Source organism: Zootoca vivipara, chromosome 10 (assembly GCF_963506605.1).
Source record: "Zootoca vivipara chromosome 10, rZooViv1.1, whole genome shotgun sequence".
NCBI classification, from domain to species: Eukaryota; Metazoa; Chordata; class Lepidosauria; order Squamata; family Lacertidae; genus Zootoca; species Zootoca vivipara.
The window spans coordinates 38609412-38629882 of NC_083285.1; the positions used below are offsets into that span (position 1 = coordinate 38609412).

Here is a 20471-nt window from a genome sequence, read left to right on the forward strand (position 1 = left end):
AAAAGCACAAACCCCCACCCCTTGCAGTTGCTTGCATGGCTCTTTGCCTTGGGAGTTTTAGCAAGTTCTCAGATCAAGTAGATTAAAAGCTGCCTTGGGGCTCAAATCACAGGTGGAACTCTTCAATTTGTCTTTGGTCTTCCCTTTGGTTGTAGATCAGAGGCTCCAAACTCAAACTTCAGTCCCAAAGCAGTCTCTGTAGTTGCATAGTGAGCCTCAAGACACAACTACATGATCAGATTTCCCACTGACACACTAGAAGTCCCCTCCATCTATTTTCCTCTTGCTGCCTCTGGGTAAGTCCACTTCATCCCGTCCCAAACTGCAAATCAAAGTTCTGCCACAAGTCCCTATCTGGAAGCACCACCTTCAGGATCAGCTGGCCCAGTTCAGTCAAGTTGGCGGCCAGGAATTCCCCTCACTGCTTAGTTGGGAGGCCTTCTAGGGGGGGCAGCTGCACCCCCCTGCCCCATGCTGGGTACACCCATGCTCCCAACATCTCTCAAACACTTCATGGGCCCAAGCAAAGGCAGGCAACTATTCAAGTGGCTCTTGCCCCCAAAACTCACAGGAACCTCACTGCTGGGGCCTATGTAAGGGCTGCACCCATTATAAGGACTGGTTCTCCACCCTGCAAGCCTATCTTGGCGCACCCAAGGGACAATGTCATTGGACGGTTTTATCTCATCCAATTCAGCAGGCACCGGCTGCTACTCTGGTGCATGCACACATGTATCCAACTTTCCCACACGTTTTTCTCTACTGATTCCTCAGGTGCTTGCTGATCCTTCTGCATTGTTCACACGCACCTCCCAATTCCTCCTGTTGCATTTCTTCTTCTGGCATCTCTTTAGGCACTGTTTCTTCTTGCTCATGCATGCACACCTCTTGCATCACCGCGGGCACACTTGGAATGAAGAGATCCATAAGCAGCATCTCTTCACTTCCATCTTGCAGTTCACTCTCCTCTGGAGCACTTTCCTCCTTCACTGGCCTTTCCTCCTGCATCCATTCTTCTACAGCAGGCTCCCAGGGAGTGGAGAACTCATCAGCCAGGGCTCTCACCTCCAAGGAGGCGCCTCACCCACTCTGCTTGCAGCTGGTCTATTTTATCAAACCACTGGCTCTGCTGCTGACTTTGTCACTTCTTCATTTGGTCAAGCTGCTTGCTCCACTGTTGCTCCATTCTCTCAAGCTGTTCAAGGAGTGTTGCTATTCCTCCCTCCATCATGACTTGGACACACCTTGCTCACAGGTCTTCCCTGAGGAAACATGAATCCTACTACTGACACCAGTGTCACACACCACCCCAATCTCTGAGCAGTGTGAGATTCCAGGGGTTCCAGGCGCTTACCCAGCATTCAGTTCCCTTCATGATGTGAGACAAGAGAGCCAGTGGTATCTTTATGATAGATGGTTTATTTACACATATACACAACCTGAGCTTATGATGGAGGGGTTCACAGCATTAATACCCCAAGAGGGTCTTGCTTCTTCTATAGCCACAGCTTTCAATTCCTGCAGAAATCAGGCATGGCTCTGACTGCCTTCCAAACCTGTTGCCTTGCTTCCAGCTTCTTGCTTACACACACAGAGAGAGTTCTCAACTTTGTCTTTGTAACTATCAGGGAGTTGAGGGAAGAAGGCCCACCCATTTGTCTTCTGGCACAGAGCCACTTCCTTTGTTACTTTAATGCCCCATATTCAGAGGGCCATTACCTCACCAGGAAGCTAGCCTGGCTATTCCAGGAATTGAATCTGTGCTGGGTCCAGGAATTAGATTTGACCATCTCTAGTTGTGAAGCAGGAGACAGGAGTTCAGATCCCTCCAGGAAGAATATGGCTCCATTTACCTTTGGAGTGCCTAGCAATAAAATAAAAACAAATCAATGTCACACCCCCACAGTCTCTTTCTGAGGCCAGATCCTAGTTGGGTGTGTGCATTGGATCCTTACCTACTACTCCCTAACAGCATAGAAACTACACGTGTTTCCTTTATAGCCACATAGCATTTATTGAACAGCATCTGGGGTGGTGATCTAGAAAGGGAAAAGTACATGGGTGGGTTTTCCAACCAGTTACTGCAGCAAGACTCCTTCTCTTTGGAAAGTAGCTCAAAATACATCAAAGTAGTGTGTACAGAGTCCTTTTTGGCACCAACACCATGGTGCACCTGCTATCTTACATGGAGCCTGTGATGGTACAGGAGCCTAGCATGTTAACAAACCCACAGATGAATAGCCATAAACATCCTTGTCACAGCTGCTGGTCATGGGGTGCACTTCCCTCCTGGCCAGAATGAAGTGGGGTATGGGATAGATTCTGTACCAGTAAGTGACCTGTAGAGAGCGAGGGGAGACACAAAAAGAAAGCAACAAGCAAAAGTCAGTGGTTATAGCACAAAGTCCCTGAAACTGAATATACTGTAGGTGTTTGTGAGGCAGTGAGAGAAGCAAGGAAGTGGCAATGACAATGCATGTGGTGGGGCTTCAGAAAAGCCATCTTACTGACACTGGCATCACTGATGCTTACCTGGACAAGGCTGGGATGGTGCAGTGGTTCTGCTGGTGCAACCACACAGCCCCAACCTTGCTGTGACCCTGGCCAGGTAGCAATGCCAGTGTTTGAACATGATGCTATTTCAGTACTCTGACAGTGCTAATTTCTCAGCCTCTCACCCACTGACGGAGACTGCTGTGACTGTGTGCATACATCTCCCTTGGAGGTTACAGGGAAACACCAGGGCTTTTTTCAACTGGAACTCACAGGAACTCAGTTCTGGCACCTCTCAGGTGGGTGCCATTGCCATAGTACTGGGAAACACTAGTGGCTGATTGTTTCCCTCCATGCCTTTGGGATGTGACACTGCAAAGTAAAAGTGCTTGTGTTTGGCCAGCAATTGCAATGATTGGAGTGCCAGACCACTGCCAAAGCAGAACTTAACTAAGTGTTTCCCTGTATGTGGGAAACACCGTTCACTGCTGTTGTGGGGGGAGAAGCAGAGAGAGCATGGCAGTTCAGACAAGATCCCATATTCATGTGTAGCAAAGGTGGTGGGTGGGAGAAAGAAGACAGTTGCAGCAGTTATACATTACAGCTTGTTTCCGCTTCTGTTACTTACCTGTGTGGAGCGCTTTTGCCATGCATCTCCAGTGGCTGGGGTGCAGTTTGGCATTCAGTGTGGAGTCCTGAGATGAGGAACCTGTAAGGTTCTAGGCAGAAGAGTGTTATCAATGGGCTCACATTCCCATAACTGTTCTGGAGATGGGTTGTGTGCAAAGTACCTTTCCTCCATAGTTTCCTACTTCCAGAGTTGCCCCCCCCCCAGCTTGTGAGCTCTAAGGTGCACAGTATGAGGTCAGAGATATATACCCCTTTGCCACTTGCTCAGTCATCTGATGAACAAAGAGGCCTTGCATCTGATGCCTCTGCAGATTAGGATTAGTATCATTCTGTAAACCAATAAACAGTTGGCAAGGATGAGAAGACGCTGATTCCACTGACTTGATTTCCTTTTGCCTTTGAAGTATTGTTTCAGGAACAAAGAAGGTATTTTTAAAAGCTGTAATTTGTTAACTTTCAGAATCATTTTGCCCTGAATGTTCCAGTCTTTAAGCACATTTAAGACATAATGTGCTTTAATTTACTCCTTTGTTTTTTCTTAATTCAGATATAAAAAGAAACACTAAAAAGTACAATAGAAAAATATTACTCAACCAATATTTTATTGTGAAGTAAAGAATTGAATAAAATACCTGAGTAAGACTAGGAAAGCCAAGATTCCTGCATCCATTACAAGGTGTCAGTGCTTCCCACAAACCTGTCGGCCCACAACTGTTTTCACCTCCATCTTCTTCATCCTCTTCTGTTGGTAACAGGTTTGTTGAGGATGATTTCTGAAGATGAAAGAGTAGCATTTCAAAAATTAAGTGTACTGTATATTTTATGAAATAAATAAATAAATAAGTCTACTGAAATAGACCAAAGCAGAATTTGTATATACTGTGCCAACGTGAATAAATCTTCAAATGGAACTACAGGAAGTTATACTTTAAATGTCTTTGTTCATCCCTTTGTTCAAACCATGGAGCCACCTGGGATGAACAAAGACATAGGATTCTTATCTCATTATGCATGATCAAGCTTTCTTTAGCGCCTTAGCCCTTGCTTTTTCCCTGCAGGACCAATTGCAGTCATCAGCAGTCGTTAACAGCCATCAACAGGTTTACCACTCCTATCAGCCCATCACCCATTCCCACCCACCCCCACCACCCTCTGTATATACATAAGGGTCTGGTTCTTCTGTTTCAAGTGTATCTGAAGAAGTGTGCATGCACACGAAAGCTCATACCAAAATAAAAACTTAGTTGGTCTTTAAGGTGCTACTGAAGGAATTTTTTAATTTTTGCTTTGACTCAGACCAACACGGCTACCTACCTGTAACTAAATTAGTGTTGTATAAATTGAGCAAAAATGTCTACAGGCACCCAATTTGCCACCCATTCTTGAATTTATAAATATTCTCCAACACCTCCCATTTTGTTTCTTGTACTCATCTGCCCAGATCTGCTTCCTAGGCTGCCCTCTGACCACTCATCTCCCTGCAATTCCTAATTAATAATTATTTATAGAAGACTGTGACACTATCTCCTTCATGGTGATATCGAGATGTACAAATGCATACTGGAAAAAACCATCAGGGGCTCAAGACAATTTCCTGTTTAGGGCAATCATTTTTATGAGAGTCAGAACTTGTTCCAGCTGACTCTCTGTACCCAGGAAAGTGGCAAGAATGGAATGACACAACAAACTAGGATAAATCAGGATACAGAGCTCAAATATAACAACAACAAAGTTAACAGAAATTGAGAGTCACAACCAACTTTAGACCATGGTTTTGTTGTCTCCAAACAAGTTAAGCTAAGCAATCCAAGTTATAACATTACTTTTGAACCAGGCCAATGACTTTCACGCTCTCAGTTTGGCTGGGATCAACTGCCATTTTGGGTTCCCCTTTCCAAAATGGTCTCTTCATTAGGTAACAGTTTGAATCTGAATTTGCTATACACAATTATTTTAAACCCTTTAATTTAAGCCCTCTTTAGTGTTTCGGCAGAAATAGAAATGGATAATGAATGAATGAATGAATGAATGAATAAAAAGATTGCTATCCTACCTTTCCTCCTAGGAACTTGAGGTGACTAAATAAATATGATACCATATGACTGACGAAGATTAAATGTACAATTTATCTTTCTCGTTTAAATACACTGGGTATACTTTACTGTATTTTTGCATTTTAAAAATACCTGCTTATCTGCTGTGTATTTGTAAACTAAATTTCAATGCATTTCTTAATGTGCTACTTGATCAAATTATTTTGACAGAGAAATGGTACCATATTATGTGTTGCCATAGAAACAAGCACTCTTGCACAAATGATTAAAATGGCAGGGTGAACTTTGCAGGATCTGGAGTTTGAAGGATTTAGTACATTGTTCATACAAACGAGCACATTAAGATTATATGTCCCTGATCAGTAGAGACGTGTGTCAGATTCACCATATATCTACACTTTTACAATTAGATCCAATATTTCTTATTTCAAAAAAGTTAATCTTAGAGGACATTTTAAATGCTATGTCAAAGGAATGCAAAGCACTCATTTACTAAAAGCAGTGGCATTACTATTAGGGGAATTATGTATGAAATTGGTAAAGGTTATCTTTCTCTCGTATTCATATGATAACCACAATAAAAATGTGGCCGTTTGAAGCTTGAGGGACAATTGGACAGAAATAGACACCAAAAAAAAAATTTCAATTAGAGGCCTAAGAAGAATCAGGAAGCTGGGAACATGACCCAAATTCTGGTGGATTACCTTGAACATAAATACTCCATACCACTAAGGCCACCTGAGCCTCAAGTGACAGCAAAGGATCCAAAAGTACCCCCAAGCTGTGTATCCAGTCCTTAGTGCAACCCCATCAAGAGCAGGCAACTTCCCAGCTAACCGGTCCACTCAGCGGTTTCATGTAGATGTTAAACAATATAGGGGATAAAATCAGACCCTGAGGAACCCCACACTGAAGCCTCCAGGGGGCTGAATAACACTGGAAATGTCCATCAAAGTAGGACTAGAACCACCACAAATCGGTGTCTCTATCTCCGAAAGCAGCTCCAGAAGTAAACCATGGTCGATGGTACTGAAAGTTGCTGCGAGGTCGAGGAGAATTAACAGACACTTTTCTCGTCTCTCTCCCAACAGGTCACACAGGGCAACCAAAGTGGTTTCTGTGCCAAAACCAGGCCTAAATCCTGATTAAAATGGAGCTAGAAAATCCGTTTCCTCCAGGAGCGCCTGGAGCTGCCTAGTCCATAGCCCAACCCAGTATCACATCCTCTAGCTGAGCAAGGACAAGATGCCCATTCACCATCCTGCCCAAGTGCCACTGCACTGTTTATTCTGGTTATTTCATCACACCTGTGGCTGAGAGGAGGGCTAAGTGAAAAGCCAGCCCCTCCTTTATTAATCTGTGTGGTGGGGCAGGCATTCCTCAACTGCAAGCAGCAAATGCATCTTTATTTCTCTCTCTTCTTCAATGGAAAAAGAACTTATTCACAGCTTCCTCATCTGAGTGAAGATCAGAATGAGTAGTAATGTTTATGAAACAGAGTGAGGGATACATTCTTTGCACACATTCCCACACTTCAGGTCATTTGGGGGATCTTTGCTCATATTGGGAAGGACTTTTAAAATGTTACCAACTTCTGCAAAATTCAGGATTCCCTTTAATCTACTGATATATGCTTCTTCTACATAGGTGCTGCCTTCTTGTGAAGCTGGGAAACAACAGCAGCAGCAGCAGCAGCAGCAACAACAACAACAACATCGGCCCTATATTATTGTACATGTAAAGGCCTTTTGGCTTTCAGAGATTTTAAAAGGTTTAAATTCAAAGCGAACAAAAATATTCCAATAGTAAAACCTCTCAACTCTTCTTTTTGAAGTATTTGTAAGTATGTAGTTGTTGTCTCATTTTACCAGCCAGACTGCGTGGGGATTCTATTCACATAAACAATAGTAGATATGAAATACCTAGATGAAAGCAAATTGGCTCAAAAACAGTTTCCCTTCTTTGCTTTCCACTGTGGAAGTGAGGGTGGATGTTGGTGGTAGAGTATAGAAAATGCATTATTCTTCATGCTGCAACAGGAAACATATATTAAATCAAGGGAGAGAAATAATATGGCAAGTGAGTAGGCAATGGTCACAATTTTATTATTTTCTTGCCAACTAATAATAATAATAATACCTTTATTGTCAATGTACAACCTGTGAACAATGAAATTATACACAGGTTGTACATTTACAATAAATGTATTATTATTATTATTATTATTATTATTATTATTATTATTATTTCTTCTAATATGCATGCATTTTTAGGGGTCCTTGCCCTACAAGATGTCCTTGCCCTACAAACTGGCTCAGATAAATTAAAAAATATCTGAGTTTTGGAAAATATGCTCTACATGTCCAGGAATTAATTATCTGGAGTTAAAGGCTGAGGATGTTATCACAAATAAAGAACATTTATTTGCACTGTATCATTTTTTCCAAGAAACATTACATTCTCTGCAAGACTACTTTATAGCAGTGTCACTATTCTTTCTCTACATTGAAAATTGCAAATGATATCCAGCTGTTCAATAGTGTTTGATTCAACACAATGATTCCATTTAAATTGTGAATAAAAGAGATCAAGGATCATATGTTTACCACTGCTTTATTATCACTAACTAACTAAAGAAACAAATCAATGTCTTGGCATGCTGAAAGGGCTACATGAGTGGGAAGTTAGTCTATTGAAATAGAGAAAATGATAAAGAGTTTTGAAGAGAACAACAACCAGCTGTTTTTCATTATTTCCTCTGATCATCCATTGACAACAGGCTGAGCTTTGCAACAGACAACATATGGCAGTTGGCAGGATGGAAACTGACAGGAAGAGATTTTAAGATAACAGATGATGAGCTATTTTGTCAAAATATCATATTTTAAATTAGTTTTAAAATATGATAAATATGATACTGATAAATTATTTTTAAACTCAATATGTGCCTTTAAGGTGATTAAGAGGTATATTAAATTATTCGTGGTGTGAAGAAAGTGGATAGAGAGAAGCTTTTCCCCATCTCTCATAATACTTGAATCAGGACAGACAAAATAAAATACTTCTTTTGCACAATGCACAGACTGTGGAATTTGCTTTCACAAGATGTTGTGATGGCCACCAACCTAGATGGCTTTAAAAGGGAACTATTAATAACTAGCTGGCCCTGCCACACGTTGCTGTGGCTCATCTCTGTGATTTCCCCCACTCTGTGCCGATCCATGACGTATCCCGCCCCCTCCCAACGGCTTATCCCTGTGATTCCCCCCCTCTGTCCCGACCCATGACGTATCACACCCCCTTCTCCCCCCACCCCCGGCTCATCCCTGTGACTGGTCCCACCGTGTCCTGACCTATCCCGTCCCCTCCTTCCCCCAACCCCCACCCAGGTGAGTCAGTACCTCCATTCGGCCTAGTCTGTAAAGGCTTTGGCCTAGAATGTAAACGGGAGCCAAGGTGCTGTTGAGAGGGAAGGTTTTATAGGTGCAGTACCAGTGTAGCCACCACTAGAGGGTGCTAGTTTGTAACCTGCTTCTTTTCCCAGCATGCACTTTTGGCTGAGTGGTGCGTTCTGGAACAGGGGTTTTGTGGGGGTTTTAACGGGCAGAGGTCTGACATCTGTATTAGCAAACTTTTCTATATCCTTTGGACATTCGCATGTGATGTTGTGTCAAAATTTCACCTCAATCGGTTAAGTGGTTTTGGTGAAAAGTGGAAACACACCCACATGTACTTTTTACACTTTTATATATATAGATAATAGGGGTGCGGGTGGTGCTTTGGTCTAAACCACTGAGCCTAGGGCTTGCCGATCGGAAGGTCAGCGGTTCAAATCCCCGCGACAAGGTGAGCTCCCGTTGCTTGGTCCCAGCTCCTGCCAACCTAGCAGTTCAAAAGCACGTCAAAGTGCAAGTAGATACCAGTAAATAGGTAGCGCTCCGGTGGGAAGGTAAACTGTGTTTCCGTGTGCTGCTCTGGTTTCACCAGAAGCGGCTTAGTCATGCTGGCCAAATGACCCGGAAAAACTGTCTGCAGACAAACGTCGGCTCCCTCGGCCCGTAAAGCGAGATGAGTGCCACAACCCCAGAGTCGTTCGCGACTGGACTTAACTGTCAGGGGTCCTTTACCTTTCTTATTGTTAAATAATAATAATAATAATAATAATAATAATAATAATAATAATAATACTGTAATTCAACTTATACACCACCCTATACCCGGAGGTCTCAGGGCAGTTTACAACAAGATAACTAGATAAATTCACAGGGGATAATCAATGTCTACTAGTCATGATAGCTATATAGGGTACTTTATCCATGATCAGCAGAAACATGCCTCTGAATGCCAGTTGCTGGTACTCAGTGGAACACCAGCAGATGGGATTCTGTGGGAAAACAGTGAAGACAGCCATTTCCCCCCCATCATGTCTGCTTATGAGCTCCCACAAATTTTGGTTTGGTCACTGTGGAAAATATGGTGCTGCGCTAGTAGATAGGCCTTTGGTCTGATCTAGCAAGGCTCTTATGTTGCTAATTAAAAGCTGGTATGATAGACCACCAATTTGCACCCAAACACAGATACTGAAAACACTGTAAAATTACCGATATCTCACACTAGTCCTAGAGATTACCAGGCAATCTACCAATTTTGCCAAAGTAAAAACACCTCTTTAATTGGAAGCTGATTCTTCAGGAAGCAGATCAAAAAACAGGTCCCTGCAAAGGCATATGTGCCTTCAGAATGTTTACTGGTGTTGGAGCAGACCTGGTTTGCTACCCTTAGCCTTGCCTCCAGGCCCAGCTCCTGACCCAATGTGTCTGCTATCTGAGCATCATCACTAGCATTGCTGTCTGCCAGCTAATCCCTTGGCACACCATGACCAATACCCCAACTTAATTTCTACAGCCCTAACCCTGGTCCCATGAACCATTTTTCCAACATAGAATTCAGGTTGCTCATTCTTCTTAGGAAACTGACATGAACAAAAACCTTATAACACTGGAGCCAATACACATCTCACTATCTAGTATATTTTGACTTTGGAGGGATCTCTCAGGAGAAGACTCTAAATATTTCAGCTGCATACATGGGCACAGCTGTTGCCTCCAGGTTGTCAGTGACAGCTTGAATGTACAATCAAAACGTGGCAGATGAGCCTTTGGCTCCACTCATAATAGAAGGGGCAGAGAAAAGAAGGAAACCCCTAGCCACTTAAAAAAAATTCTTGTAGTAAAACAGCTACCTTGAGTCATCAGCTTTAATAATGTAATCATTATTAATCATTATTAATAAAATAATTTAATACATTTCTGCATTATTTACAGGACTCTATACCCTCCTTTGTGTTAAATATACATATTTGTTGGTATGCTGATAAACAAAGAGTATACTTACACTCCTGCTTGCTCTCTGAAAATAACTGGAACAAATACTAAAAACTAAGTGCTCATCTGGACTTCCTTTTATGCTGTGTTTCTAGGCACAGGTCTGTGCTTTAAAGGTCCTTGTCCGAGCCCCCCACCCCCACCGGTGTTTTCCTGTGAAAACACACTATTTACTGCTGAATTGGAGCAATGCATAGAAAAACAGTAAAGATCAAGTTTTCCCTGTTGATTCAATGACATTAAACTGAAGCAAATTTTCTGCTTGATGAATAACATGAATGAAAGAATTGCTTTCCTTTTGTGCACTTTACATCTGTAGTCATATAAATTCATTCAGCACCCCTGGTATTACACAACAGAAGGAACAGAAGTGACCAATTCGTTTTGGTGGCAATGTTAGATTCATTACATTATCCACCTCTATCATATCTCTTCTTAATCTTTCCCTTTCAAAAGTGAATAATCTTTGGCTTTTAAAATCTCTTCTGTCATTTATAAGCTCTACATGGGCTATAATCATTTTCATTGCCCTCAACTGGTCCTTTTCTAATCCACTTGTTTCTCTTACTGGAATAAAGGATATTAATAGTAAAATAATACTCATACAGTACAATAGCTACTTTAAAATATTTGCAAGGGCACCTTAAAGTATTTTATTTATGTATATCAGGCACATCCAACAGGTAGATCATGACCTACCGGTAGATCACTGGACATCTGTAGTAGATCACTGGTAGATCACTGGCTCCCCCCAAAGAAGCTCAACAACTATGGCTCCCCTTAAAAAAGCTCAACATTTTCAACCTGCAGCCCATCAAAACGGCGCTTTCCTCCTCCCTAAAAAAAACCACTCAAAAACTTTGACCTAAACCCTAAAAAACAGCCCCTCCTCCTCCCTGAAAAAAGCTCAACAACTTTGACCTGAACCCCCCAAAAAGGGGGTAGATCACTGCCAGTTTTTAACTCTGTGAGTAGATCGCAGTCTCTTGGGAGTTGGCCATCCCTGATGTATATTAACAGTTTGTATATGACTTTTCCTGGATTCAGAAAACCTAACTACCACGCAAGTTGCTAATCTCCCTTTCCTGAGCAAGGTTCTGAAGTGAGTGGTCGCAGACCAGATCCAGGCACTTTTGAAAGAAATTGATTTTTTGGATCCATTTCAATCGGGTTTTAGGCCGAGTTCTGGCACAGAAACAGCTTTGGTAGCCCTGTATGATGACCTCTGTGGAGAGAAAGAGACAAGGGAAACATGTCCCTGTTAATTCTTCTTGACCTCTCAATGGCTTTCAACACCGTCGGCCATGGTGTCCTTCTGGAGCGACTGTTCGAGCTAGGGGTAGGTGGCACCACTTTATGTTGGCTCCAGTCCAACTTGTATGGTCATTCCCTGAGGGTGTTGCTTGGGGAATGCTTTGCAGCCCTGTGGAACCTTCAATGTGGGGTTCTGCAGAGCTCATTCTTACCCCCTACATTGTTCAACATCTACCTGAAACTGCTGGGTGGGTTTTTCTGGAGGTTTGGAGTATGTTGTCAGCAGTAAGCTGATGACACTCAGCTCTATTTCTACTTTCTCTGTCCACTCTCAGAACAGAGGGGCAGGGATAGTTCTTTTACATTCACAATGGCCTTAATGGAACTCCATTGTTTCTTAATGTCTCTGCACTTTGCTAGACAGCTGGTTTGCCTAGGCCAGGGTTTCCTAAACTTGGGTCTCCAGCTGTTATTGGACTACAACTCCCATCATCCCTAGCTAGCAGGACCAGTGGCCAGGAATGATGGGGATTGTAGTCCAAAAAGCAGCTGGAGACCCAAGTTTGGGAAACCCTGGCCTAGGCTAACCCAGGTATTCCTCTGCAGCTTGTATTTTCCCTTCAATATTGTGTATATATTGTTATAAAATCCTGGTGCCTTTCTTCTCTCTGCCAAACTGTGGCAAGAGTGCATGGGATCTCAGGTGCCCACACAGGGTCTGTGTCCCTTTTGAGAATAGAAGATATGGTAGAGGCTGTCATGCTTTAAGAAATAGGGTTTATTTGCCTATTTACACCTTCCATCTGCATGGAGGGGGCCTAGATCTTACAGCATAGTCTACAGCAGTGCAAGCAGTCCTTTCTTCACCCTCACCAAGATGGACATCTGCCTTTCTTCCTCTTTCTTCTTCCCAGAGGGCCTTCCCCTTCCCCAGAGCAGTTACCCTGGCAACCTTCCAACTCTCCAGTCTCTTGCCACACCTGTGACAAGGAGTTGTTGACCCTCAATTGCTCTCTATTGTAATGGTGACAGCTCTGTTCTTCCCTCAGTCAGCCAGACTGGTTTGCATAAGGCAGCCCAGGAATCCCCTTGCAGCTTATATTCTCCCTTCATATCACAAATAACCCAATATCCTAGCATTTAAGCGCTGGGAGACTTGGTGAAATCTGGGCAGCTTTCCCCAGGCCGCTTGCGTCTGCACTGCACTGGGGCAGCCTTCTGGCAGGCCATGCCAGTCCATGCTACTTCTCCTGATGTTCCCCAGAGGGTGTGGAGGAGGCCTGGACAAAGGTAAGAGGGAGGGGAGGGAGGGAGAGGGCGCGGGCAAGGAAGCGGCGGCAGGGAGATGGCTAGTGACGGAGTTAGCGGGTGGTGGGGTGCCGCAAATTACCCTCCCAAAATGTTAGGTGAGGTATGCATGTGGGCAACTGGGTAACAATATGCTGGACTAGATGGACCTTTGGCCTGATCCAGTAGGGCTTATGCTCTTATCTCCACAGAGGAAACTGGGATATAAATGTGACCAATTAAAAAAGGTTTGTAGAAAACTCACTCTACTTCTAAACTATTGAGACATGCAAATACAGATACCCACTTTGCTATTAAAGGGAAGAAAAGGGGCCTACAACAGAGTTCCATCTGTTGTTTTTTTTAGGGCTTGAGAGAGACTGGAACAGAAGCCTTGTAATCTATTTCCCTGTAAAATTCTTCCTGTGCCATACCAGTTGTGCTAGTTTGTATCTTTTTAGCTTTAGTTAAACTCATTTGGTTCATCTTAAAACTTGACAACATGTAATTTTCTTTCCAACATTTTAGTCTATATTTTGTTTAGTATTATCAGAATAGCTGCTTCTTAAAAATATCAAATATTTATTTAAAAACATTTTGCTGTTAATTCTATAACAATCTAACAAAGCACACACATACCGGTAATTTTTAAAGGCTTTTATAAAATGGCTGATGCTGTTCTTTATATTATTGAACCAGACTGCCACCTATTGGAAAACACTTTAAAAATAATCTGACTAGCTAAGCATTCTATTGATGCTATATTATTATTTTTGTACATGTTTATTACTTCCAAATGTTATCAGTCCTTATTTGTTTTAGGAATCTGTTTCAGTAAAATATAACTATCCTGGAGCAGAAAGAGGTCAAAGATTGCAGCAACCCCCTTGGGAAAATATTATGAGAAGTTTGAACTCAAAGTACCCAGGTTGATGACATATTATTTATGCCACGTGTTTCAAAGTGGTGGCTCTTTAGGGATTACAGGTATTAGCTAATTACAGTCCATAATTACAATCCCACCATGTTAGTTTGGGGCAATTTTAACAATGTTTTTTCTCTCAAAACATCCTTCTTTTATTGTTTCTTAACAATAAGTGAAATCTGAAACTGGATCACATTTAATGTCTACAGGTTCAACCAGTAAATGAGGTTTGTATGATAAGTTAGAACTGGCTCCACTTTGGTTGCAAGAAAACCAATTAAGCTCTTTCATAAATGTTAACATTTACAATATTACTTTGAATTTAGCTCTAACTACTTTGGAGAGAATGATTTATGATCGGAAAGACAGAACAGGTTTACTAGATTTATGTGTTAGATGAAAATAGAATTTACAGTTTCAAAATTCGATGTTAAGAGAGCAACTGATCATCCACAGACAAAGAAAAAAATATTCTCACAAAGGATCAGCATTTTTACCCTGCATTATCCTGAAGAACAACTATAAGATACTACAGCAATACTACATAATATATCAATAGTACATTAAGAGGACTTGGAAAAAGTGCAAAGGTAGACATGGGCTTTATTCTTTCCACATCACTAGTTTTATGCACATTCAGTAGGACTGTCCCCTAATTAAATATTTTTGAAGAAAGGTTATAACTACAGGTATTTCAGTGACCTTCTGACAGTGTTCCTTGGTTATGAATGGAAAAGTTCCATACACAAAGGAACAGGTTAGAATCTATTGATTCCTGCTAGGATTTTGGTTGCTGGAGGCTCAAGTGGCCTCAGTGGCGCAGAGTGCCTTTCATCAGCTTTGCCTGGTGGCCGAGCTGCACCCGTACCTGGGCAGGGATAGCCTAACTAACATCTGTGTATGCTCTTGTAACCTCTACATAGGTTAAAATATTGCAACACATTATACATAGGGCAGCTGGTGCAGAATTCACTGGGACAAGAGGATTTGATCTGGCTGCCAATTAGTTCCAAGGCCCAATTCAAAGTGCTGGTTTTGACCTATAAAGTCTTAAATAGCCCACAATATCTCAAGGACCAGCTGCTGCTATATGAACCAACCCAGACCATGTGCTTGCTCTGCAAGAAGTCCAGAGGGTGGCAACACAAGAATGGGCTTGCCCAGCGCCTTCATTACAGATCTTTAGATGGCAGGTGACCATTGATTGATGAACAATCTATGGCCCTTTAAATGTATTTGTGGGAAGGGGGCGGGTTATTGGTTTGTTTTTCTTTTATTATGCACTCTGTTCTCATTTTGTATTTTTATGTTGCAAACCACCCTGTGATCTTTGGATGAAGAGTGGTATACAAATTACAAACCACATTGGGCCAATTCTCTAATGAAGATACATCTATGCAAACAGAGATAGCTCTATTGCATTTGATCCATACTTTCAAACACTGAATGCATAGTTTTACCAAGGTCACAGTACAATAAGCACGCGGCAAATGTCTGCTGCATTTTCCCATTTGTTTGTGGAGATCTGGTCACTGATGCTCATGCCCTGGTCACACTTAGATTTTATAACTGCCTTTTAATAACAGCCAGAGTTGTTTACACTTCCTGGAAGATCAAAATGCAACAGCCAGAGTTGTCTACACTTCCTGGAAGATCTGTGCTTTATAACATGCATTCTTTATCATGTGTGTTGGCTTCCAGTTTATTTTTACATAAAATTCTAAGTGCTGGTGAGTACCTGATCAACTTGGGACCAGGTTGCCTAAAGGACTGTTTCCAACAACAAAGTCCCAGATTGCATGTAATACTAAGTCAAACCATGACTTAGCATGAATGCTCAGGCTCAAAGAGGAGATTGTAGCCACTTAGTTCCTCCTCTAGTCCTGTGATTTGTCTCACTCCAGACAAACCATGAGGTGTAACCAACATTTATTTTTGATTTGCAGCTTGTGGTTTGTCTGAAGCAGACAACCTATGAGCCCATGGTTCAGATGTCACGCTAAGCCAAAATATGGCTCAGCTCACATCAGCATAAAGAGAAGCAAAGTGACCACAATATCCTCTCCAGAAGCGTACATGCTTGTATGTTCTTCCTAAAGCATAGTTTAGCTCAGTGTTTCCCAACCTTAGTTTAGCTTAGTGTTATGTTCAAACTGAACCATAAACTTCCCCCCTCTGCTCTTCATCTGAGCCCTTCCTCTGCATCACTTTCTAAGGCAGAGCTTTCTAAACTCCTAGGGATTGAAAGGGGTTTAACCTCTTGCTTGCTTGTAAAACTTAAGTAGTAAAGGTAAAGATAAAGGGACCCCTGACCATTAGGTCCAGTCGTGACCGACTCTGGGGTTGCGGTGCGCATCTCGCCGGCATACAGCTTCCAGGTCATGTGGCCAGCATGACTAAGCTGCTTCTGGCGAACCAGATCAGCACACGGAAACGGCGTTTACCTTCCCGCCGGAGTGGTACCTATTTATCTACTTGCACTTTGACGTGCTTTCGAACTGCTAGGTTGGCAGGAGCTGGGCCCGAGCAACGGGAGCTCACCGCGTCATGGGGATTCAAACCGCCAACCTTCTGATCAGCAAGCCCTAGGCTCTGTGGTTTAACCCACAGCGCCACCCGTGTCCCTAAAACTGAATTATTATTTTTTTAAAATACATTTTTATTCCATTTTCCAAATTCAACAAAATTAACAAAACCAATCTTTTATACAAAATCTTATATTCACATCTTTTACCTTGCTCCGCCGAGCTATGACTTCCCCCCCTCCCTTCATACGGGTTTCTTATTAATTCCCTTTTTTGCAGTTCCTTTTTTGACATATTGGTCAGTTCGTAAGGTTTATTTTAATCCTGCGAGAGTTTTTAACGATCTACAGTTTTTCTCCATATAGTCCACATATTTACTCCAGTCCTTTTGAAACCTTGTCTCCCCCTGGTCACGAATCTTGCATGTCAATCTAGCAAGTTCGGCATAGTCCATCATTTTTGTCTGCCACTCCACCATTGTAGGTAATTCCTGTAATTTCCATTTTTGGGCTAACAAAGTCCTAGCCGCGGTTGTTGCGTACATAAACAGTGTTTGATCTTCTTTTCTAATCTCTCCTCCCATTATTCCTAACAAAAATGCTTCTGGTTTTTTGGGAAAAGTATATCTAAACATCTTTTTCAATTCGTTATATAAACTTTCCCAGAATCTTTTAACTTTTTCGCATGTCCACCACATATGATAAAATTCACCATCTTTCTCTTTACATTTCCAGCAACTTTTGTCACTCATTGTCCCTAAAACTGAATTACTGTGTCGCAAAATGATGTTTGTCTAAAAAGTGTGTCACCGACATGAAAAATTTGGAAAGCTCTGTTCTAAGATATGGATGGCTGGGGCACAAGAGAGTGTCCTTTTCAATGACAAGGCACTAATTATGTAACTACCTAATAATAATAATAATAATAATAATAATAATAATAATAATAATTTATACTTTTTTTAAATTATTCCTAGCCCATCCGGCTGGGTTCAGTTGTTTCCTTTGTTTTGTGTTTAAGAGAGTAACAAATTATTTTTTATTTTGTCAAGCTTTTAATATGCCTTGCATTTTTAACCTCCTATTGTGTTTTTGTCTCATTTGAAATGGACCTGTTTTATGTTCTCACATTGCTGCCTTTAGAAGTGATTGTATGCTTTTAAATCTTGTTTTAGTTGCATTATTTGCATTGTTGTTATATTTATTGTATTTCCATGTTTTAATTTAGATGTTTCCTTGTGGGCTGAAAGGTGGGGTAGAAATCTAAAAAATAATAATTAAAAATTGTAGAATGTTGTAGAATGTGCCAGAAGAAATTAAAATAAAAGTGTTTGTCATAGTGGACAATACAGGACATACTGTACTGCAGGTTCCTTGGGGGAGCATAGAACACTACGGTAATGGAAAAGAGATGTCTAGCTCCATTAGAATGCTGCAATTGGCTCATGCAGCAAAAATCTTTGCATTCTTGACTGCTACAATGATGCTGATACCAGTACCAGAGCCACCCTGCTATATTTTAGCAGAAGGGAAGAAGCAAGCATAGAATCTGGAATAAAGGGTAGATACAGATATTTTTACAAGAATAAAGGCAGCCAGAAAGGTAACTGAAACCAATTAAAACATGTTCTTAAACAGAGGCGTCTTTGCCATAGGGCGTAGTGGCGCCTCTGGGGGGCGCTGGCGGGGTGCAACCAGCCACTAAGCCCTGTGCTGGTCCCGCCGCCACGCTGCGCCTCCTTCTCCTTTTCCCCCACGCTGTGTGCGCGCTGGTGGCGAAGCCTCTCCAGAGGCCGCGCTCTCCCCTTCCCAGCCCTGCGGCTCTCCGCGCGGCGATGGCTCAGCTGAGGCGGAGCATCGAGGCCTCCCAGCAAGGGGGAGACGGCGAGCACGGCGGGCCTGTTGCGGGATGTGGCGGAGGAGGAGGACGAAGCACCGTGGTCGGGGCACGGAGGGAAGGCGCAACGCGCTCCCCAGGAGGCTTCGGTGCTGCTCTTCCCCGGCCAAGGCAGCCGCCGAGGAAAGTGCGGGCGAGGCGGCAGGCGTGCATGTGGGAGGGTGGGGGCGCCGTAGGGATCCCTGCACCAGGGCGCAAGACAAGCTTAAGATGCTACTGTTCTTAAAAGAAAACTAACCTTATACGTTCCTTAAGAGGAAGTAAACAATACACAGTAAATGGTGCCGATACTCGAAATATGTCTTTCTTTCCCTTTATAGTGTATGGAAGTGGGAAGTGTGGGAAGAATCAAAACTTGATTAAAAATATATAAAAGACGAGTAAGATGTTCTAAAAATATACATCTCTATTTTGTGTGCTTTTTATTTAAAAAGGAGTAAACAGGTTGGATCTAATTCAGAGCAGACCCACTAAAATTAATGGACACAGCTAACTCGGTTCTATTAATTTTTATGGGTCTTCTCTGAGTAGAATATACTTGGATACAACCAGGTATGTATGTACATATGTATATATGTATGTACGTACATGTGTGTGTGTATGCACATGAAAACAAAGACCACCACAGCCAATCACAAACGAACAACCACACCCTAGGCCAACCCAAATCTCTCTCACCACCAAAAGAACACAAGCAAATAAAAGAGAACCTGCACAAGCAACGTTGACATCAAACCCCACATATATTAAGTAAAATAGAAACATCACTACCCGATCCCACCCCCACCCACCCTCCCACCCCCTATCCATCTCATTCCCCCTCTTTCTTCCCAGTGTCTCAACAAATGAAACTGATTTGCAAAAATGATACATGTAAAAGCATGAGAGAGAGAGAGACTGCACATACCTTTGTAAATCAAGAAATCTTTAATAAAAATACATTAAAAAAGAAAAAAAGAATGATATTCTGAAGAGATCCCAGAAAACAAACTAGATAACACTATTCCCCTCTACTGCAATAGTTTTTTCCCATGGTGGCAGCTGTACTGTGGAACTTTCCTGCAGATCTCTGCTTTTAGGGAAAAAGTTTTTTTAAAAAAATCTTCCTTTTTCAACAGGTATTGGACAATAAGCAGAATTAAAAAGGACTTGCTACTTTTTCCAGACAATTTTATATGTTGTTGCTATGTTACCTGCTGGTCCATGGGGTCACAAAGAGTCAGACACGACTAAACAACAAGTGTGATTTTATTAATTCATAGTTCATATGTTTTACTGTATTGTGGTTTTAATGGGTGTTATTGCTATTTAGGTGATGTTTATAGGCTTTATTGTAAGTTGCCCCAAGTCTTTTAAGGAGCCATGCTTAAAGACACAAGGACACAATTTTTTAAATGAAATATAAAATATTACCTATTAGCTAACCTTAACTCTACCTGCTTCACCCACACCCACACACCCCTTTAATATATCTTAGCCCCAATCCAGAAAACTGTAAAAAGCAGCAACCAAGCCCATGTGGAAACAGCACTTTTAGAGCTCTTTTCTTCTCCTGAAATGGAAAAGGGCAGGATCATCTCTGAAGCTCAGAGTCTTGGAAAGCACTGAGGAATCTCAAGAAAGGCAACAGACACTTGGCACCTAACAGATTGGCTAGCCCAGGCATAGGCAAACTCAGCCCTCCAGATGTTTTAGGACTACAACTCCCATTATCCCTAGCTAACAGGACCAGTGGTCAGGGTTGATGGGAATTGTAGTCTCAAAGCATCTGGAGGGCAGAGTTTGCCTGTGCCTGGGCTAGCCCAAATGTGCTGATCTGTTCATTCCCCAACAGAGACTTAGCACTGTGGGAGAAGGAGGCAGGAATTTAGAAGGCAGAGGAATCTGGGAAGTTCTAGGATAATCTACACCAGGCATCCCCAAACTTCGGCCCTCCAGATGTTTTGGACTACAATTCCCATCTTCCCCGACCACTGGTCCTTTTAGCTAGGGATCATGGGAGTTGTAGGCCAAAACATCTGGA

At 42.2% G+C, this 20471-nt stretch overlaps 1 protein-coding gene across 1 annotated transcript in view; it reads right to left on the bottom strand.

Moving 5' to 3' along the window:
- LOC118090759 (ankyrin repeat and sterile alpha motif domain-containing protein 1B) overlaps positions 1-20471 on the bottom strand; it is a 192167-nt gene that overhangs the window by 115778 nt on the left and 55918 nt on the right. The window contains exon 9 of the mRNA XM_035126879.2: positions 3756-3896. Within this exon, the coding sequence (XP_034982770.2) occupies positions 3756-3896 (141 nt within the window). The remainder of the gene's footprint in view (positions 1-3755; positions 3897-20471) is intronic.